The sequence below is a fragment of the Monoraphidium neglectum genome, assembly GCF_000611645.1.
Source record: "Monoraphidium neglectum strain SAG 48.87 unplaced genomic scaffold scaffold00711, whole genome shotgun sequence".
Lineage (NCBI taxonomy): Eukaryota > Viridiplantae > Chlorophyta > Chlorophyceae > Sphaeropleales > Selenastraceae > Monoraphidium > Monoraphidium neglectum.
Genome location: NW_014012917.1, coordinates 1 through 21,486, shown reverse-complemented (window position 1 = coordinate 21,486; position 21,486 = coordinate 1). Strand labels below are relative to the sequence as shown.

Below are 21,486 nucleotides of genomic sequence, written 5' to 3'. Positions count from 1 at the left end.
CGCGGGGGCCGATGGGGGGCGCAAGTAGGTTTGTGAGGTTGTTTTGTGCGCCGGGCAGGGTCTGCGAGGGGTTTAGTCGCCTGGGCTGCGTGCTTTAGGTGTGCGCCTCGGGGGGAGTTTTCGGGGAGGCAGATGCTTTCATGGCACCATCCCATGAAGCGCCAGCACGCGGTTGACTTGCCTTTCGCCCTTGCCTTGGGATCTCCCGTTTGAGATAGAGGCACAATTATGCTCTCAGTCACTCACACAGCATCATCTTGCAATGAGAGTGGTGCGCCGCACTCGCCGGCCGCCTGTGCACACCGACTCTGCAGCAAGAGCAGCGCGAGCAGCAACAGCGGCGCACTCATCCGCTTCACACCCGAAGGTAGCAATGGTTCTGTCGCTTGCTCATTCATTCACCGAAACTCAATCAAGCCCTTCACACCCAGCTAGGTGAAGCCATGCTGCTGCAGTACGGAGCCCGCGGGCTTCTTGTTCCCAGCAGCATTCCGCCCCATCCACGAGGGGCACTGCTGCGGTGCTTCATCAGCCAACAGGCACATGAACCACTCGATGAACCGCCTCCGAGCGGGCCGCTCGTGGGAGTCAAGGTGTGCCACTTTCGTACTTTGGTCGTGGACGGCAAATGCAATCATGCAACGCCGCCCACCACATGTACCCTATGTACATTGGTGGTCCGCAGTTTCATCAGTGCTGGGATTCTGATGCACCTGTGCCGTTGATAATGCAGCGCGCAAGCCTGAGCATTCGGCCGCTGCGTCGGTCGTGCGGCGAACGTCCATTGCATGACTGCAGCTGTGGGTAGCCGATTTGCAGCGGGAGCGTCATGCAGTGCAGCAGCTAATGCACGTGCGTGCGCCTCCACGTTGAGCAAAAGACCCCGCCTCCTCCCTCCTCCAACAGGTGCTGGACCTTGGGCAGGTGGTGGCAGGTGGGCGCATTGCCATTGCAGCCCTGGTGTGGGTGTATTGGCCGGCGCGTTGAAGCCAACATGCACAAAACGCGGCGCCTAGGCGCCACATGATGCCTAGGCTGTCGCTTTGCTCTTCACCAGGGCAAGCTGCATCTGATTTGAACCCACATCAATGGCCCCAGGGAATTTCTGCGGTGCGGTGCTGGGCTACTTTGGTGCTGATGTCATCAAGGTGATCATGTCGACGCCTGCAAATAGGAGTCAAAGTGTGTCCATTATAACAGGCAAATGGAGCTCCTTATCTCCATATGTAGCCGCAGCAGCACTCAGCTGCAAGGACCTGGTGGCAAATATGTGTGATGTGCCTGGCTGCGGCGGTGCGGCAGGTCTTGCCGATGTGAAATACCGGACTTTTCCCTACTCTCCGTTACGGTACATCTTCTTGCTGGCCAATAGGTGGAGCCGCCAAAAGGGGACCCCATCAGGTCGCTGCGCATCCTGGACGCCAGCGGGGAGTCCCTGTGGTGGCGCTGCCATGTGAGCAGGCGGACGATCCCACCCCTGTGCCGGGCTCCTGGCCCTCTGAAGCGCTGATGCGGCCGGAGCCCCAATCCCACGACAAGCGGCCAGCGACGCCGGTGCACAACTGCAGTAGCAAGCAATGGCCCTTTCTCATGGCCATGGCAGAACCTCATGGACGCGTGTCCAGGCGCGCACGTCCACCAGGCGCGGCCTGGACTGCAGTCCGCACGCCCCGCTCACCCAGCCTGCCGACCCCGGCTCCAACCACCCCGAACCGCCCCTGCCCCAGGGCCGAAACAAACGCTGTGTTGCGATAGACCTTCACAAGAGTGAGGGCCAGGACCTGGTGCGCAGGCTCGCCAACAAATCAGACGTCCTGATTGAGGTGAGGCGCATTCGCCTCTGGAAAATTGTTGCGACTCCAGACGATAAGCCCCCTGCTGCAGTCCAGGCAAGGGTTCATGACAGACCACAAAGGGGCGCGGCGCGCACGGGCCGCCTCGTCAGCACTGTATGTTTGACAACGGTCATGACGGCGTCGTCTGCGGCCGGCTTTCCCATGCCTGCAGAACTTCCGGCCAGGCGTGATGGAGAAGTGGGGCCTGGCGCCAAAGGATCTGAAGCCCGAGCTTGTGTACACGCGGATCAGGTGCGAACACATCGTGAAACGGCCTCCTGGTGCCGAGCAGCGCTGGTAGTTGGATGAGCTCTAGTAAGCATGGAGGCTGTTGCTTGCAAGATTCAGCAGCCCTCCTGGCGGCGACTTTGCGTGACCTGGCATCCGCCAGCGCTCCCCGAGGAGGACCCAGATCTCTTATCCGAATTAATCAACTCTGCTGCCGCCTTGGACCTTCCCTTATGTGCTCCACCTGATCTGCTGCTTCATTTTGGACGTATGGCCCACAGTGGATATGGTGAGCCTTGTGGCCCCTGCCAGCCGGGCCTGTTGGTACTCACCCTTTCTTGACGTGCTCTGCCCTTGTTTTGGGCTGCACGTCACCGCGAGGGCCTTCACTCTTTGTTCTGTTAGCAGCTTCAACTCCACGCCCCCACCTGCTTCAGGCCAGACAGGGCCAAAAGCTACAGAGGCGGGATATGCATCAGTCTGCGAGGCGTTTGGTGGATTCCGTTCTATAAACGGCTACCCAGACAGGTTTGCCGCCGGACAGCAGGCAGTCGCAGCAGGCCGGCAGGAAGGCTGTTTGGATGTTGGGTCCCACTTGCACACCTTGCGCCCCCCTTATCTGTCTGATAGCGATGATGCCAGGTGAAGCCCTGGGCGCCTTGCCCGCCCCTATGTCCCTGGAAAATCTGTGTACTGACTTGACCCCTACCATGTTGCAAGCCCTTCGTCTGCCTGAACATCTGCCCCCCTTTTGTCAGGCCCCCAGTGCGGCCCAACATTTCTCTTGGAGACACGCTGGCGGGCCTGCACGGGGCTTTCGGGGCTGTCATGGCGCTGCTGCATCGGCAGAGGTAGGCGGATCGGCGTCCAGCACAAACATTTGCAGGACCCCCTCAAACCACTTGCTGGCCAACCATGCTGCAACCTCTGGTTACCGACCCCTCATCCATTGCCCAGGATTGGCGGCAGCGAGGGCGGGGGCGGGGGCCAGGTGGTGGATGCCTCTATTTCAGAGTCGATATTCAACATGCTCGAGTCGTGCGTGACAGAGGCGACGGCCGCTGGGCACAACCGGCCGCCGTCAGGCAGCACCATCTCGGGTGAGGGTGGTGTGTCAGATGACTTTGGGTTTTAGGAAGTGCGCGTGCCCCGCGACCCCTGGCGCAGTCGACAAACCGCGCCCAGCATGTGTTGCCCATGCTGCAGAGGCGTGCTTCCCCCAGTCCGTGCTGCGCTCCACTCTTTTCATGTCGCCCCTCCCAGGAGTCGTCCCATCGGGCACGTTCAGCACCAAGGAGGGGCGGTTCGTTGTGATAGGCGGCAATGGCGACTCAGTCTACTCGCGGCTGATGACGGTGGGGTCCCTTGATCCCAAGATTTGGTTTCGCATAGTGGAGGCGCGCATGAGCATGAAGCGGTCGCTGTGTCTGCTTGGCGGTGATTAAAGTGCAGCCCGTAAATCGCTTGCACTGCACCGTGCGCCGCAGGCGATCGGGCGGCCGGAGATGACGGCGGCGAGCGAGCGGTACAGCACGAATCCCAAGCGGGTGGAGGCTGAGGCTGAAATCATGGGCGCAATAACAGAGTGGTGAGTCTCCCTCTCACTTGCGTGATTGCGAGCTCTCTGGCTCTCTCTCTGTCCCTCTCTCGCCCCCGTTCTGTGAGTTTGTGTATGTGCGTGTGTCCACGTGCGTCGGCGTGCGTCCGTGTGGGCGTGTGTTTGAGCATACATGTTGGGTGGATGTACGCATGGGATGCAGGCACTCAGGTCGGCATAAGAAATGAACACAATGTTGTGTCATGTGCAAACACAAGCACGACTGCGATGCACGTTGCAGTTCGGAGCCTGCGGAGCCTGCTGTTGTGGCCGCTGCTGTTTGGCTGGTCACCACCGCGCCAAGCTGCGCACACTCTCTGGCCTGCGTGACCTGCCTGCTTTCGTGGGCTGCTGCAGGGCAAGCCAGCACACTCTGGAGGAGGTCCTGGATGCGATGAGGGCAGCGCGCGTGCCCGCAGGACCCATCCTCAGGCCAATCGACCTGCTGAGCGAGCCCCAGTTCGTGGAGCGCGGCATGTTCCAACGCGCCGCGCCGCCGCGGCCGCGCGTGCAGCGGACGGCAGTAGCTGCAGGGGGCGGCGACGCTGCCAGCGAGCGGGGCGGGGCGGCCGATGCTGACCAGGCGGCGTCGGCGTCGACTGCTGCTGCGCGGAACGAGGAGCTGGTCATGCCTGCAATCTTGCCGGTCATGCAGGGCACGCCTGGCGCGACGCGGTGGGCGGGGGCGTCACTGGGGCACCACACCGAGGAGGTGCTGGCGGGTGAGCTGGGGCTGGGGGACGATGACATCAGGCGGCTGCGCAGCCTGGAGGTCATCGCGTGATCTGCAGATCTCGTGATCTGGAGAGGACGTTGGGGACGCGTTGGCCGGTGTTTTGAGTGAGCTGTGTAGCGAGCGAGCTGCTGCGTCCCTGCTGAGTTTCTGTCCCTTGTGGAGTGAGGTTGGGACACAACTTTCAGCTGCACATGTCGCTTCCTGGGTGTATTGTTTTGATTCCGTGCCGGGCAATGTTGGACAAATTTGATGAGACTGTGTTTATGGCGTCAAGTAACCACCTGTTGCGGAGTTCTTGAGAGAGTTATGGAGCGGGTGACTGCTCTGGATGGGGCGGCCACCTGAGCGAGCTGGCAACCACCACTCGGGGCGAGTGTGCTTGATGTGACACCAAGCGCGCTCTGCTTCGAACAGAACAAATTCAATACCATATAAACACATGTACAACATCATTGTCAAGCACCTGGTTGCTGGTTGAGCTGCTTCTGATTTCAGGATTTTTAATTTTGATCCTGCGACAGGAGGCCCAACGATCCAATCGCTTTCCCATAAAGGTAGCAGGCCGATCTCATGATTGGATAGTTAGCTGATGGACCCGAATACGGGACTCCTGCCCTGATCTGGGGCGCGAATTCAGAGCTGCTCCAGAACGGTGAGCCTGCCACCCATGCGCTTGGGCGTGTCGCATCATATGATGCCAATGGTTAGTTTACGCGTGCTGCACGTGGGTATAGATGGGTCAAGCATTGGCTGATCTGTGGATCCCTGTCTTTGAGCTCGACCTGGAAAGGGCTTGGAGCGCTGCGCCATGTGACTCTTGATTGGACATCGTCATATTTCACTGGGCCCTCGCAGCAGCTAGAGCTGGCACAAGTCTGAGCCGGGCGGGACCGTGACGACATCGCACAGCCCCTCTTGACTGGCTTTCTGAGGAGTGCACACGCGCTGGCCGCGCGGAGGTCGGGCGGGGCATGGAGGCTGCCTCGTTGACAGGAACGGGCAGAGGCACGCCGCGTATGCTGACGGCCTGGCCAGGCGGCACCGCTGGGTCAACAGGTGGGCGCACAGGAGCAGCAACACCGCGCTCAGCAGCCTCCAGGATGGCACCCCCGGCGCCAGCAGCTCCTCAGCCCCCTCAGGGAGGCCCTGACCAGGCCCGGGCCGCCAACTACCAGCTCAAAGAGTTGATGGAAGGGCCGCACAAAAAGGCCAGGCACGGCCACCAGCAACCGGCGCAGCAGCAGGCGCAACGGCAGCAGCTGCAGTCCCAGCATTTGGTGCAGGCTAAGGCGCAGCAGCGGCAGCAGCTGCGCCAGCAGCATCAGCAGGTCCCGCACGCCCTCATGCAGCAGGTGCTGCTGCAGCAGCGGCGTGGCCCAACCGCAGGAGCACCCACTGCGCCCGGCTTGGCGGCCCCTGGTGCAGCCGCGCCTCCTGGCGCCACGCCATGCGACGAGGCGCCCGACGGCGCGGCGCCCCAAAGCGACAATCTTTTGGTGGACAAGCTGTGGGAGATGGGCCAGCGGGCGGGGCTGCCAGCGGCCAAGGTGGAGGAGATGGTAGCGGCAGCGATGCAGGCAGCAGCTGCCAAGCACGCGTGAGTGGCGGTCAACTGGGGAAAATGGGAAGCGATGGCTTGCTTTGTAGCTGAGTGTGGCCGCCCGCTCGGCCAAGAATTGGAATGATTACGGTAGCCATTTCTGCCGCACCTCAGCCAAGTAAGCACATCTCCTTCTCCCCTTGCCCCCACCCACCCTCTCTACCCCATCCCAACCCGTTCGCAGCCGGCTGCCTGTCAAGGAGACCGCGGCACCCGTCAAGCGGCCCACGACCACCCAGCCGCCATCTGCGCACGTGGCGTCTATGCGGCGCAATCCTGGCATTAGCCCTGGTGTCACTTTGAGTGGAAGCCGCGGCAGCGAGCGCCGGGATCAGCGTGACGGCCCCAGCCCGTGCGCCGCTGCGTTGCCAGCAAATAGCAGGCGCAGCAGCAGCACCGATGGGGGGAGCGGAGACGTTTACAGCAGAGGCGGCGGCAGCAGCGCGCCCAGCAGCAGCACGGGCAGGCGTATTGGAGAGCCCTCGCTGCCACAGCAGCCAGGGGTCTCTGCGGGCTCCTATCAGCAGCAGCAGCAACAGCCTCAGACGCTCAGTCAGCTGCCAGGGCAGGCGCAGGTTGACAGCAGCAGCGACCACCAAGCTGCAGTGACCAAGGACACCGCGGCCTGCAACGCCGTGGCAGCAGCCCCTCCTGTCCCTGGCCAACTGCAGCATCCGCGGCAGCTGACGCGCACAAGAGCAGCAGCGGCACCCCCGATGGCCCGCAGGAGAATGCAGGCGGGGCAGGGCTCGGCAACGTCAGGCAGCGGTGGCGCTGGCGGCTTGGACGGCGCACAAGCGGCAAATCTGCCACAGCCGACCGCAGCAGCCAGGGGGTCGGCAACTGTGCAGCCCCGAAAGCGCCGCGGCCGCGAGGGAGAGAGCGATCCGCCTGCTGTTGCTTCTCCGGGCTCGCCAGGGGGCCGCTCTCCTGAGGAGCTTCAACAGGGAGACCTCAAGCGCAGGCGCGGGGGCGCAACATGTGTGGCGCTGCCATCGTCATTGCCAGAGCCACAGCAGCAGCAGCAGCAGCAGCAGCAGCAGCAGCAGCAGCAGCAGCAGGAGCCAAGCCGCAGCGCCCTGCCGCAGGGCTTGCATGCGGCCCACGCCCCTCTTGAGCTGGTGCGCCGCCCGTCACGCCGCACCCACATGCAGCCAAAGCATGGTGATGCGGGCGGCTGGCAGCTGCTGGCGGCTGCATCGTCCACTCCAGCACCCACTGCCATAAATAAGGTGCCTGCAGTCCACAGCCGGCCTCCCCAGCAGCAGCAGCAGCAGCAGCAGCAGCAGCAGCAGCAGCAGCAGCAACCGCCACGTGTGCCGACCAAGCCCTGCGCCACAGCGACCCGCGGCCTCGGCACACACCCAAGCCACCCTCAGCCCGCACCGGCAGATGCTGCAGTGGCTACCACAGGCGTGCAGGGCAGCGGGCTCGCCACACAGCCTGGCAGTTCCTTGCCCGTCCGCCGTCGGCCACGCAAGCAGGTGGTGTCTCAGAATGCCAGCTCTGATGACAGCGGCGGCAGGCGCAGTCAGGAACGCGACACGCAGCAGCAAGAGCAGCAGCAGCGACAGCAGCAGCAGCGGCAGCGGCAGCAGCGGCAGCGGCAGCAGCAGCAGCAGCATGAACAGCAGGAGCAGCAGCGGCAGCAGCAGCAGCAGCAGCTGAGCAGCCAGGAGGCTGACACTGAACGCCTGACATGTGAGCAGGAGGGGGACGGCGCCGGCGCAGTGCGGCGCAGCACGCGCAGCAACCGCGGGCGGCGGGAGGGCGACTTCTTTTGGGGGGGCGATGCGGTGCTGGCCTGCGCTAGCCAGCTGGACAAGATAGCACGCCTCCGCATGCAAGCCGCGGCGGCGGCAGCCGCAGCGGCCAAGCGAGCGCACGAGGCGCCCGCACCGTGTGTGCAGCCCGCTGCCGCTCAGCCAAGAGACGCCCTCGGGCCGCACGCGCAGCCGCGCCCCGCTTTTCCGCCGCAGCCGTGGCGCAACGACGCGCCACGCCCGCCCGCGGCGCCGCCGCGGGCGCCGCGGCCGTCCGCCGCCCTGCCGTTTGCGACGGGCGCGCCGCCCGCCGCCGAGCCGCTCGGCCGGCGGCTCTCGGTCGACAGTACTGGCGGCGGCAGCCTCGAGAGCAGAGGCGCCGCCGGAGGGGGCAGCGGCGCCGCCTCTGAGCTGACAGAGGACGAGCTTGATGCGATGTCTGCGCTCCCCATCCTGGCGGGGCTGGCGGCCGGCGCCGCGGCCAGCAAGCTTGCGCAGCGGCCACCTTTGGGGGGCCTCACGCGTGCGGCCGGGCCGCCGCAGGCGCAGGCCCAGCCCGTGGTCCCTGGGCAGCCGCAGCGCGCTCCGGGGCGTCCAGAGCAGCTGGCCGGTCCGAGCCCGACAGGCACCCAGGACGGCCCCACGTCCGCCACCCTGCTTGCCGCGCCAGCCGAGGGCACGCCGCGTGCACAGGAGGGCGGCGAGCGCACCGCCGCCCCGGACACCGGCGCCGGCGCCGACGGCGCGGGTTCGCCAGGCGTGGGGCTGCTGCTCTGCCACGAGGAGGCGGCGGAAGCGCTCAGGCGTGGCTCCCCAGACAACGCTCTGAGGACTGCAGCAGGTGCCGGCCCTGGAGTCGCCCGCCAGGAGGCCGCGGTGACGGCTGCGCCTGCGCCCGCCAGCGCAGCAATCCGCGTAGGCGCGTCGGGCGCGGGCGGGTTCATCAAGCTGCTCCCGCAGCTGAGCCGCGCGGCGCACTGTGCGACAGCGAGGGAGGCGCCCTCGCCGGCGGCCGGCGCGAGTGCGGTTGCGCAGTTTGCTGCGGTCGCGACGACTGCCACCGCAGGCGCTGTCAGGGGCTCCCTCCAAGTCGTCTTCCGCATCGCCCCGCCCCCTGGGGAGCACCCGCGGCCCCCACCCGCAGCCCCGGCCGCGCCGACGGCGCCTGCGCTGAGGCAGCTGCAGGCGCTGCACGGGCTGTCGCTGCGCCAGGCGCCATCCCCGCTGCAGCTGCGGGAGCAGCGCACACAGCGCGCGCAGCAGCGGCGGCCGCCGCAGCATGAAGAGCAAACAGAAGCCCTGAAGCTGCTGCTGCAGGCGGGCGCGCTGATGCAGCCCTCGCCGCAGGCCGTTCGGGGCGCCAGGGCGGTGGCCGTGGCCGGCGTGCTGCAGAGCGGGTCGGGTGACGACGAGGCGGGCAATGGCGACGGCTTGGACGCGCAGCAGCTGAAGCTGATTGAGCAGCTGCTGGGGCCGCCGGCTTCCTCTGAGGGGCAACGTCCCGTCCACCGCGGACCCGCATCTTGGGCCCAACAGCAACAGCAGGAACCACAGCAGCGACAGCAGCAGCAGCAGCAGCAGCAGCAGCAGCAATCGCAGGAGCCTGTGCGTGCACGTCGCGGTGGCCACGGCGGGGCGCCCCACGCTGCACCTGCGCCTGCAGTGGCGCACATGGTTGCAGCCACTTCAGAGGCGGCAGCGGAAGTCCGTGTGGCGTGGCGGCGCTTGGTTGTGCCTGCAGCAGCACTGGATGGTGGCAGCAGCAGCCCAGGCACGCTTGCGGCAAAGGAGGCGGAAGCGGCGGCCCACGCGGCGGCGGCGACTGCACTTGCGCTCCCGCACACGGTTGGCCCATCGGCGGATCAGCAGCATTGGCATGGCTGAGGCGGCTTTGCAGCAGCGGCGGGCCCTGCAGGATTGCACAGACGTCGAGGTCCCGCGCTGCCAAATGGATGCGAATGCATCCCCCATTCTTCATTTTTTTGGATCCCTGTTCTGGGTCAGCGTGGCATTCCATGGATACAGGCCTGTAAATTTCATTCCTTGCAATGGTTTGCAGTGGCCAGCGCCCAAGTGACGTTGGCGGCCTCGGCCGCAGCAGTCAGCCAGCACGAACAGACGGTGCAGGGGAGGATGTCGGCAACAGGCGCCACTGCACATTGCCTCACGTGGCATTCAAACATTATTGAACCTTGCATATGAAGGCGCTGCCACTTCCTTGCTGGTCAGGCCCACAAATACTGATGCTGACCAGTGACCACAATGAGCGATCGCAGTCCAATGTGCATGAGTACTAAACAGTTCAGGTGAGCTGTCGGTGCCCATGGCAATTCCCTGCTCGCCTTGCACCTGCACCCGCGCGGACTCGGTGTCATCAATGACGTTGCATCTTCACTTGTACAGAACGCCGTCGATATGATCCAGATCGCGCAGCGCCAGGTGCGGCCAAATGCGCATTTGGCCCACTGCTTTTCTTATCCGTAATTAAGTATTGAATACAGCGACTCAAGCGACTCCGGGGTCCCCTTCCCGCCCGCAGGCTTGCGGCCACGCTGGATGTCGAGCAGCGGCTCGTGTGCGGCCACATCGTCGTGCACCCCGTCGCGCAGTGTCGCGGATCGCCGCGCGGCTGGACGGAAGCGCTGCGGAGCCGTCCGCAAACTTCTGGGCCCAGGGCAGCTCCACCATGCGGCTCGCATGCGCAGCTGCAGCCTCAATTGCCATCTCATGTGCAGGGTGCAGCGCCTTGCCGCCGGTGAGGCTTCGTTTTCTTGCTGATCCAGCAGCACCGATGCTTTTGTACACCCAGTTGCTTCCCATGTCGCACTGTGATTATGCTGTATGTCCGTGCAACTTCTGTGTGGCGGCGTCCATCCTCCAGGCAGCCTGGGCGTCGGCGGCCGATTCGTTTGCTGTCAAGTGCGCCGGCTGCCATGTGGGCGGCGGCAACGTGCAGCAGCCGGGCGCCACCCTGTTTACTGAAGACCTCCAGGTATGATCGGGCAAAAGGAGGCAAGTTGAGTCGTGTGCTTGATGGCACAGCCGTTCTTAAGGCGCCGAGAGTGGGCGCCGTTTGATATGAGTGAACACATCTTGGGTGCCTGCTTGGCAGCGCCCCCAGCAGCACGCATGGGCAGGGGACGCCAGCTGCATGGCACCAGTGGCTGAAGCCGCAAAGCTTTGCTGCACCCATCCCCTGAACTAATGCAGCGTAACGGCCGGGCAACACCGGAGGGGCTGTATGAGATCATATACAAGGGCAAGGGCAAGATGCCGGGCTTTGGCAAGGACTGCGCGCCGCGGGTGAGTGTGCGTGAGATCGACGCCAGCAACGGGACTGTAAGCTTTCCACCCTAACCAGCAACCCGATGCTGCCTCACAGCCCACGGTTGGATCGACTGCTCAAGGGAGCAAGGCCTGCACCTTGCAGCTGGCCAAGGGTAGCTTGCGTTGCGGCCAACCCCATTATTGATGGCGAACCCGCCTGCTGCCAATTGCAGGGCCAGTGCACGTTTGGGCCGCGCTTCAGCGACGAGGAGGTACAGGACATGGCTAGTTACGTGCTTGACCGCGCGGCGGCAGGCTGGAAGTCTGAGCCGTGAAGTGCCTGCAGGCAGCAAGGCAGGCGTCACGAGCAATCTGTGGGCCAAGGGCTGGCCTTTTATTCGCACACTCTGGCAGTGGCGGCATGCCACATAATGAGCAAGAATCTATAATGGGTGTGGACGGAGGTCGTCCAAGCCAAGAATAGTGCGCAGGCATTCTGATGTAACAAAACAACAGCGGCTACTTAAACCGTCATAGGTTGACGAGTCCGCATCGTATCAAGTGTGCCTATCAGATGCTGCATGTTGTGGAAGGAAATGACAGGTGCAACATGGGTAGAAAAATCAAGGGATCGTCACTCTCCATGGATACATGAGTCACATCGCCCACCTGCACGCCCCTGACATCACCCGTTCACCCCCCCCCCCCCCCGCGACACGAGTTGCCAAGTGGGCGGCCGCCAGGCGGCGATGACGCATTGTGCCCAGGGTTGTGCCTTCGTTGGACGCCACCCTGATCGTTTTACGGCGTTAAAGTTTCACATAAAATGTACTTGCATAAGACCTCAGAGCCCCGGACAAAGAGAAAGACGTGCACGTGGCCAAGGTTACACGTACTTCAAATTCTTAGGGCGCACGCTGCTTACTCCTTCCGCTTTTCCTCCCAGTCAAACCTCTGTCGCATGCATCTCATTGCATCGACTTGCAGCAAACTCCCTGCAGTTGCGCGTAATCGACTATTTTCGGCACGCTGATCTGAACAGCTGCGCGTCGTGCACGCATCTGCGAGTGGACCACTAGAACCTTGAGCCCTTGTTTGAGCCACTGTATGTCCAGCACGACGCTCCTCGCGACCGTGGCGGCTCATCAGCCGGGCCGAAACGCTGCCCAGCTGGGCGTTACCCTCGGCCACTCCTCAAAGCAGTCAAATGTATGCAATGACATCAAGTCGGTGGTGGCCGCGGCGATCCCAGCTGAGCAGGTGAATCTCCCTTCACCCAGATCGTGAGGTTTGACCTCGCCCAGACGCCCAAACCGCGGGTGCAGCGTCTGCAGGAGCCACATTATACACATTGTGATAATCTGGAGTGCCCTCGCTCGGCCGCGATCGCGCTTGGTCAAGCAGCAGCAGTCCCACGCCCGCTGTGCACCACTCGCCATTCTGACACCGTCCGGTTCGCTGCCGCAGGAGCGCCTGCGCAACATCAAGCGCGCCCACGGGACCAGGAGCCTGGGCGAGGTGACTGTTGATCAGGCCCTGGGCGGCATGCGCGCCATCCCGGTGAGCCACAGGCACACACGCACCCTGGAAGTGATACGCACCCACGACAGTCGGGCGATTTTTTGGCGCCGCCACATCATCGGTGCACATGCGCCCTCCCCCTTTGCCAGGCCGTTTGAAGTGATGCATGGGCCCGATTCTATGTGCATGTATGTGAGGACATGCAAGCGCTCGTTTCATTTGAGGGAGCAGCCCGCCATGTTTTGCCCCTTGTACCTTCCACTTGTTGAGGGTGCGTCACGCATTAATGCATCAAAACTTATTGGTAATTGCAAACCTTCAGGGCATGCTCTGGGAGGTATCGCTGCTGGACGCTGAGGAAGGGATCCGCCTCCGCGGCTACACAATCGCGGAGCTGCAGGTCGGGTCAGCGCAGCTGCATGCACGCACAGCGGCTGGCCTTGTCCCATAAATGTTGGCGGTGTTCGTTCGCCAGCCTGCTCAGCCTCACCGGTCCCAAACCTCCAACGAACCGTGGTGCAGCCACACATCTCCAACTTCGTCCACCGTCTGATATGCTGCATGGGTCAACCATTTATAGCTGGCTATTATGTCATGTCCCAATCCCTCCCTCGCTCCTCCTCGGCCTCAACACGTGACCTCTCGGCAGCGTTTGCTGCCCACCGTGAATGAGGGCGGTGAGCCCATGCCCGAGGGCCTGCTGTGGCTGCTCCTCACAGGCCAGGTGAGCGACATTGGCTGCCACCCACCGACGTCATCACCGCTTATGACCCACCCGCTCTCCGCATGCAGCGGCACAGTACCGCTGGCTTGCGCGCAGAAATCCACCGTCGTCATGCACCTCCCAATGGTGCCTGCACACGCCGCTCCCCACCCTCAATGAGAGGGGCCTCCCCGGGGGCCCTTGACCTTCCATCACATTGGCGCGTGGTTTACATCTGGTCGCTATCATGCATGCTCCCCACCTGCCCTCAAAGATTCCCACCAAGGCCCAGGCCGAGGCCGTGTCAGAGGAGCTGCGGCGCCGCGCCGCCCTGCCCGATTACGTCAAGCGCGTGCTCGAGGCGCTGCCAGCGGATGCGCACCCCATGACGCAGTTCGCGGCCGGCATCCTTGCGCTGCAGGTGGACACGCCCGGGCAAGCATCGCACGCATGCCACTGTTGCCCCGAACGGCCGGGACCGCCTGCCAGGCATGACGCTTTGCCTGCTGCCCGTTTGCCGCTCCGAAGCATGTGCCACTTCAATTCCAAGCCGCACTCATCGGTCCTCACGTGCAGTTGATTTCTTCTCCCAAACAAGAGCCAGCTGGGCGCATAGCAAAGGCCTCCACCAACTCTGCTTCGCCGCCGACCCCCCTCTATCACGCCGGCGACCGACCTGCAGCCCGAGAGCCAGTTTGCCAAGGCGTACGAGGCCGGGCTGCCAAAGTCGAGGTACTGGGACCCCGTGTTGGAGGACTCCCTCAACCTCATCGCCAAGCTGCCCGCCATAGCCGCGACCATCTACCGCAAGGCGTTCCACGGCGGCGACTACATCGAGCCCGACGCCTCCCTGGACTGGGCCGCCAACTTGGCGCACATGATGGGTATGAGGCCGCGCGGTCGGGCGGGCACACGGCCCGAGGCACCCGCAGAACAGCGCTATCTGAGAGTGTGCCTGACCGTTGCTTGATTGGACTCAGCCCGCACAGCTCCAAAGCCATCCCATCCAACGCAGCTCTATAGGTGCTTCAAAACAAACCTCAAAATTCAACTGCGTCCGTGCACTGTGGGCACTGCCGGTCAGTGACCACCCCGCCCCTGCCTCCCCCTGGCCAGGCTTTGATGACGAGGGCTGCCGCGAGATGATGCGCATGTACCTGACAATCCACGCGGACCACGAGGGCGGCAACGTGTCGGCCCACGCGACGCACCTCGTGGGCAGCGCGCTGTCAGACCCCTACCTGTGCCTGGCGGCCGGCGTCGCGGGTCTGGCGGGGCCGCTGCACGGGCTGGCCAACCAGGAGGTGCTGCGGTGGATGTTTGACGTCCAGAGGACGGTGAGAGGCTGCAGTGCCTGATTGTGGGGCTTGGTGAGGCGGATTGCGAGGTGAGTTGCCAGGTGGTGCCACGGGCGGGTCAAGGCAGGTGAAGCCGTTGGGCCTCGCTCTGTATGTGTGCCCAAACTTTGCATGTCGTGAATGTACACCATAGCACATGCACACGCGCTCCGCGCCAACCTCATGCTCACCCTTTGCGCTACCCCTGTGCAGCTGGGTGCTCAGCCAACCAAGGAGCAGCTGACGCAGTTTGTGTGGGACACCCTCAACGCTGGCAAGGTGGTGCCCGGCTATGGACACGCGGTGCTGCGCACCACAGACCCCCGCTACACTTGCCAGGTTTGTGAGCCATCCCAACAGCAGCTGGCCCTAGCGGTTTCAGGAATGTGCTGCCGCCCCTGCCGCCCAACCAATGTGCACGATTTGCTTGTATGCTAGCGGAGGCAAAGGCGTGCATGCTGCCTCATTCTGAGCTCACTGCACCTCCTTGTGCACCTCAATTCTGCACGCCACGTCACTACTCTTCGGCCACCGTCATTTGCTGCTCACTCTCCACGATCCTCACAGCGCGAGTTTGCGCTAAAGCACATGGCGGACTACCCGCTGTTCAAGCTGTGCTCAGACCTGTATGAGGTGGTGCCGGCTGTGCTCCTCAAGACCGGCAAGGTGGGGCTGCTGCTTGCTGGGGGCCGTACGGCGTGGCTGCATAGGTGCGTGCGCAGTGCAGAAAGATGGTGTTGGGCGCACCAGCACCACAAAAACTGGCCATAGCGTGCCGCCCTGAGTGCGGATGCCGTGGCGCACTGGGCAATACCGCCATGTTTTGGCGCCCGGACTGGTCAAAGCTGTCACGGCGTAGCTGGTGCATGCGCGCCACATGGTCGGGCGGTCCAAGGCAACAGTGCGCTTGAGCTGCGTGATTGCGTGCCTGTCAAGGCATGTGGCGCCGTTGCCTGCGAGCGGCGGCGCCTAGTGCACCATTGATGTGCATACCACATTCCCTGCACGCACGCCTGCTCCACGCCCAACCGCACTTGCAGGTCAAGAACCCGTGGCCCAACGTGGACTCGCACAGCGGTGTGCTGCTGCAATGTGAGCTGCCCCATCCGCTCAACCCTTGCCCGCCGGCTGCCCGCCCGCCCCTGCTGGGTGTGTGCAGTAGCAGCTTGATACCCACAACCGAGGCCCTACTGCCCTCACTCTCTTACTCTGTTTGGCCTGGGCTGCAGCTGTGCTGTGGCAGGTGTCGCGGCACCCTCTAGAGCCTGACCCCACCCCCACACTGTATGTGGCCAACTTGCAGTCTACGGCATCAAGGAGGAATCGTTCTACACAGTGCTGTTTGGGGTCAGCCGTGCACTGGGCGTGCTGGCGCAGGGCGTGTGGTCGCGCGCGCTGGGGTTCCCGCTGGAGCGCCCCAAATCACTCACCATGGAGCTCATCGAGAAGAAGTTTGCCCACACCCACGATTAGGACATTCCTTGTCACGTCATGCGTCCTCACATGCCAGGCTCTGAAGCCACCCACCAGCCGACCTCAAAGGCTTGGCTCAGGGCTGGCTCAGGCGCCAGCAAAGCTGTGAGGGCCAATCACCGCTGCCAGCTTGCGGGTGCCCCATGCAAGGTGCTGTTTCGGCCGGGACATGTGTGCGCTTTGCCTGCTAGCTACGGGGCGGGTCAATGGAACGAAGAAACCGTCGCAGAACACCACAGCTTTGTGGCGTGGTGGTGCGCAGCTGCCGCTTCCCACCCCCCAGCGACGGGTGCAACGCGCGCCCAAGGCTGGTAGGGGCGCAGGCCCTTGCAATAGCACGGGTCCACACACGCCGACCACACTCCTGCACAAGCCTTCCGTGCACCACATGCGTCGCCCCTGCCCGGACCCTCTACCCCGCGTGTCTCAGAAACATAAAGGGCGAGACTGCCGCTGTCACCAAAATGATCCAGGCATGCTGCGATCCCTGATTAGGGCAGCGGCTTTGAATGCTTGCAATTGCACTTTCTTGTACGTCAAAATAGACCATCCTTTTCCATACATTTGAGCACATACTGCCTTCAGCTTGGTGGCTGCAGAGGTGGAACAAGCAGCCACACCAGCCGTCAACACCACCCGTCCCCTGTCTCCACACAGCACAGGGAGATGATCCCATTGCATTTCATTGATCCACAAAACCTGTCACACATGCGGGCCAGGCTGGGCGCGACGCTGTGAGCAGCGGTGAAGTCTCCTGCTTGCACGCCCCCCCCCCCAGGCAGGCCGACCAACGACCGTCGCGCCTGTCGCAGCCGCCGACGCACACGCGCTCATCACGTCTGGCGTTGCTAGACGCTCAAGCCTCAAAGGTGCTTGAAGGCGCATTCCTGTGTCTGACCTTCAGGGCTAAAGCCCTGAATCGATCCTTGCACACATCACATGCACCTTGTTACGGTCTTCTGTACGTCATCTGGTTTTGCCTGCAGGCCCAGCCGCTCACCACCTCCAAAGTGCAGCGCGGCTGGTGGCCCCACTGCACAGCAGCCGAGCCAAGTGTGTTGGCCCCATGTGTCGCGCGGCGTCAGGTGCCTGTAATTACTTTCTCTCATGTCATGTCATGATTGGGTTTCAGCTGCAGACATCTGTGCCGGTGACGCAGATGTCTGTTGCCCGCAGCCGTGCTTGCAGCTCCTGATCATCAGGGGTCGTTCGTGCGTATACACCTGTGCCATCGACTGTGCCGGCATGCAATAAATGCTTGATCTGCCTACAGATGCTCCATACCCTCTGCGGCACTGGTTCACGGGCTTTGTTGCGTGGGTGTGTGACGCGGTCAGCGGCTCGGTCAACCGCACATCAGGGACGCCAATGAGAGGCGCGGCGCGCCGCCGGGTTCATCCGCGTCACGAGTACTTTTCCGGGCAAAAATCGTGCGCCGCAGCTACAACGGGGCACCGCTCGCGAGGCGAAACGTCATGCCTGCGCAGGCTTTCTGGGCCGCGGAATGAACGGATTTCCCACGCCTCGGGATTCGTCGGGCCGTATGTTCCAGTGAAGTGTTGTTCTGCTCGTTTCCAGTAACCCCTTCCGGATGCCATTGCACCCGCAGCTCTTAGCACTAGCAGCACTCGATCTGAGCTTGTGTCAACACAGAGGAGAAGAGGGACATTAACCCTGTGATTTACCACCGCCCGAACGGAGGCGCGCGGTCCCTCGGCAATCGCTGCAGATCGAGCAAGGCCCTCCGGGGCCACCATGGCCACTATGACAACGAACGGGAAGGCGAAAGGGGCTGCAGGCGCTAAGAAACTTGTAATCAAGCCCTTGAAGCGTGAGCAGAGGCCGCGGGGAGGGTGTTTGGTGCACACTCGCCTCCCTGCTGCCTCTCGGCCCCTCCTGCGCGGCGCAGGGTCTTCATTGATATCTATTGCTTTTATACTGTGCCGCAGAGCAACCCAAGCTGCCGGCAAACTTTGAGCAAGACACATGGGCCAAGCTGGAGGACGCCGTCGATGCGGTCCACTGCAAGCGCACGGTCGCGTGCAGCCTGGAGGAGCTGTACAGGGTGGGTGTTGAAGTATGGCCGCATCGATCCGCATGGGGCCGGGGGTGCGCCACAGCGCGGCAGTGGCGAAGCGCCTTGCTGCAGGTTGACCAAGCCCACCCCAGGCAGGGTGTGACGCAGGGGCGCTCTCCCCCTCCTCCCCCGCCTGTGCGGCGGCCCCTCACATCCCGCAGGCCGTGGAGGACATGTGCAGCCACAAGATGCAGGACAGCCTGTACAGGCGCCTGCAGGCGGCCTGCGACGCGCATATACAGCGGGCTATGGGGACGCTACAGGATCAGGTGCGCAGTGCGCCGCCAGCCTTGGACGTTTTCCCCTGCAATTTTTTGGGCTGGCTTCGAGCAGCTACCCATCTCATTTGCAGTTGCTGCTGCGAGGCCCGGCGGGCCTTGCTGCGCAGCTGCTTCACAGGAACGCAAGCCACGCGATAGCTGACGCCGGCCTCGGCCGTCCGCGCACGACGGCGGGCCGCCTGTGCGAGCGCGACGCCGCGCCGCCGATGCAACGGATGACATAAGGAACCGTTCCACGCGCGCGGCGCGCGCGGCAGGTGCAGCTGGACGCGGTGTCGTTTCTCGACCGCGCCGACGCGGTGTGGCAGGACTACTGCGCGCAGATGCTGACCGTGCGGTGCATCTTCCTGTACCTGGACCGCACCTTTGTCATCGGCCTGCCCGGGCTGCGCTCGATCTTCGACATGGGGCTGCAGCTGCTGCGCGCCCACCTGGAGAGGAACCCACAGGCATGCGCACCCCACACGTGCCTGGCTCCAGCTCGCGCTTTGCTGCCTTGTGTCCTGCTTTTTTCGTTGATGTGTTCGCGACCTGACAGCAACATGGGCTGAGATGCAGCGAAGCGCGCGGACGCCACAGGATGCGCACAACATGTGCGCCTCGCGCGCGCGCCCCGCCCGCGCAACCCGCCCAGGTGGAGGCGCGCATCGTGCGCGGCCTGCTGCTGCTTATCGAGCGCGAGCGACACGGCGAGGCCGTCGACCGCCAGCTCATCGCCAGCCTGCTGCGCATGCTCAAGGACCTGGGGCTGTACGCGGGGCGCTTCGAGGCGCCGTTTCTGGCGGAGACGGCGGCGTTCTACAAGGCGGAGGGCGCGGCCAAGGTGGTGGAGTGCGACACGGCGGCCTACATGGCGCACTGCGAGGTGCGTGCGTGTGTGTTGCAGCGTGCGGGTTTGAGTGTGTGATTTGAGTGAACCCGTCTTTGCGTGTGTTTGTGTGTGTGTGTGTGTGTGTGTGTGTGTGTGTGTATAGCTTGAAGGGCGAGCCGTGAAGCGCAGACCTGGCTGCGGCTGCCAGTGAGGCGAGGCAGCTGGTGTTGTGGCCGCTTCAGGTGTGGTCGAGTCTGCAGCAACGTCCGCAGCGGGCCGCCGCCCCCCACGCCAGCTCTCTCGCGGCCTAGCGGCGGCTTGGTCGGAGTGACGTCCGCCCTCAAGTACCCACTGCCCACCTTGATCCCCCCCGCACCGTTCCATCCCTCCCAGGCGCGGCTGCTGCAGGAGCACGAGCGCAGCCAGCATTACCTAGACTCGTCCACGCGGCGGCCGCTGGTTCACGAGGCGGAGCAGCAGCTGGTGGCGGCGCACCTGCCCACACTGCTGGCGCAGGGCAGCTTCGCGGCGCTCATTGACGCGCAGGTGTGGGGGACCAACGTGGCATCATACCATGCCTGACTCACAAATGCTAGGATTCGTCGGGTTTGCGGCCGCCTTGGCGGCTGGTGGCAGGGTGCGGTGGCTGGCGGCAGCAGCGAGCGAGGCGCTCTTACGAGAGGCTGCACTTCTCAGCCGCGGCCCTCGTCTGACCACCCTTGGGCCACCCGCGGCCGGCAGGCCGCGCTCACCCCCCCCCCCCCCAAAACCCATCCCAACCTCCACGCACGCCGACGCCGCCTTTCGCCCCATGCCGCACCCCCCTGCGCAGCGCACGGGCGACCTGGGGCGGCTGTTTGACCTGGCCGCGCGCGTCAGCGGGCTGGAGGCGCTGCGCGCCGCGTGGCGCGAGTACATCCAGGCGGCGGGCAGCGCCATTGTGAAGGATGACGAGAAGGTGAAGGGGCGCCGCCGGCCAGGGGCCCGCGCCCGCCTTGCCGCGCGCCGCGGTGGCCACGTTGGCCGCGCCCGGCCTGCCGGCCGCGCCAAACCTGAGATCATCATGCAAACCTCATCGCACATTAGCATACCTGTGCACCAACCCGGGTCGAAACCCCCACCCCCGATTTTCCTCCGGTCAACCCTGGTCAACCCAGGACAAGGACATGGTTGACCGCCTGCTGGCCCTCAAGGGGCGCCTGGAGGCGGTCCTGGACGCGTCCTTCGGCGGCTCCCCCGCGTTCAGCGCCACGCTGCGCGACGCGCTGTCATACGCCCTCAACACGCGGTGCGGCGACGCCGCGACCCTGTTTATTTAAAGGGGGCGTGTTTCTGTGGGTTTCACGGGCCCTCGCTCCTGCTTGGTTGGAGCCTCTCCCTCGAGCCTGGTTCGGCCCGCATCCCGCCACTTTCAGAGCAGCACTCAAATCCAACCCGACCAGCACCCCGCCCATCGCGGGCACCTTCTCCCTCCCTGCATGCCCATGGCTGCTGCTCGACCTCGACCTCCCCCTTGGCATCCACCGCCAATGCTGCCGCGGCCTTCGCCGCTGACCGCCTTCTCCCGCGCAGCAAGGACAAGCCGGCCGAACTGGTCGCCAAGTTCATCGACGCGCGGCTGCGCGCGGGCGGCAACAAAGGCCTCAGCGAGGGGGAGCTGGAGGAGGCACTGGACTCTGCCCTGGGGCTGTTCCGCCTCATCAACGTGGGTGGCGGCGGGGTCGGGGCGTGCGGGGTCTTTCGGGGTCAAGGGCCTGCAGGGTTATGGTTTTTGGGGGCGGCTGGATATCTGGGGTTTAGGGCCTCAGGGACCTTCGGGATCTTCGGGCGGCCGGCTTTTGGGGGCGCAGGGCTTCTGGGGTTTTGGGAATTTGGGCAGCCGCCTCGTGGGGTTCAGGTTGTCGGGGGTTTCTGGGACAGCCGGGCTCGTGCGGCAGCGCCGCGTCTTAAGCTCCAGGGCTGGGGTAAGGGGCGGCTGAGCGGCGCGCCGCGTTCAGTGCGGGGCGCCTGCGTTTGTGTGCGGCCCCGCGCCACCTCTTGGCTTGACAGGCTGCGCAGCGCATGGTGGTCACGTCATGATCGCGGCATCATCCGCTGCGCACTCTGAGTCTCACCGCGCGCTCTGAGGCTGGCCTCACGCTCCAATCCGCTGGCCCGGCCTTTGCAAACGCGCCCACCTGGTGGTTGGCATCTCACGCCGCATGCGGCGTCACGCCCCACCCTGCTGCACTCCCCCTCATCACGCTCCATCCTGCTC

At 64.1% G+C, this 21,486-nt stretch overlaps 4 protein-coding genes across 4 annotated transcripts; all 4 read left to right on the top strand.

Moving 5' to 3' along the window:
• Window positions 1-1,088: 1,088 nt before the first annotated feature.
• Window positions 1,089-4,444, top strand: MNEG_4941 (L-carnitine dehydratase/bile acid-inducible protein F; the record flags this gene model as incomplete). The annotated part of the gene is made up of 9 exons (XM_014046586.1): window positions 1,089-1,148; window positions 1,373-1,453; window positions 1,728-1,823; window positions 2,008-2,087; window positions 2,822-2,914; window positions 3,021-3,163; window positions 3,327-3,418; window positions 3,551-3,651; window positions 4,018-4,444. The coding sequence occupies 9 exons, from the start codon at window positions 1,089-1,091 to the stop codon at window positions 4,442-4,444; spliced, it is 1,173 nt and encodes a 390-aa protein (XP_013902040.1).
• Window positions 4,445-10,174: 5,730 nt separating this feature from the next.
• On the top strand, window positions 10,175-11,361 carry MNEG_4940 (Cytochrome c6; the record flags this gene model as incomplete). The annotated part of the gene is made up of 4 exons (XM_014046585.1): window positions 10,175-10,198; window positions 10,641-10,751; window positions 10,970-11,062; window positions 11,260-11,361. 4 exons carry the CDS (start codon window positions 10,175-10,177, stop codon window positions 11,359-11,361), a joined length of 330 nt encoding a protein of 109 aa, XP_013902039.1.
• A 772-nt stretch (window positions 11,362-12,133) lies between these two features.
• On the top strand, window positions 12,134-16,060 carry MNEG_4939 (citrate synthase; the record flags this gene model as incomplete). Its single annotated transcript, XM_014046584.1, has 11 exons — window positions 12,134-12,286; window positions 12,494-12,586; window positions 12,870-12,947; window positions 13,197-13,271; window positions 13,525-13,671; window positions 13,933-14,134; window positions 14,367-14,587; window positions 14,801-14,926; window positions 15,155-15,253; window positions 15,628-15,679; window positions 15,891-16,060. 11 exons carry the CDS (start codon window positions 12,134-12,136, stop codon window positions 16,058-16,060), a joined length of 1,416 nt encoding a protein of 471 aa, XP_013902038.1.
• A 1,755-nt stretch (window positions 16,061-17,815) lies between these two features.
• Window positions 17,816-21,308, top strand: MNEG_4938 (cullin 4; the record flags this gene model as incomplete). The annotated part of the gene is made up of 10 exons (XM_014046583.1): window positions 17,816-17,891; window positions 18,010-18,125; window positions 18,299-18,406; window positions 18,676-18,786; window positions 19,053-19,283; window positions 19,623-19,775; window positions 20,062-20,187; window positions 20,387-20,517; window positions 20,802-20,934; window positions 21,279-21,308. The coding sequence occupies 10 exons, from the start codon at window positions 17,816-17,818 to the stop codon at window positions 21,306-21,308; spliced, it is 1,215 nt and encodes a 404-aa protein (XP_013902037.1).
• Between the last annotated feature and the right edge of the window lie 178 nt (window positions 21,309-21,486).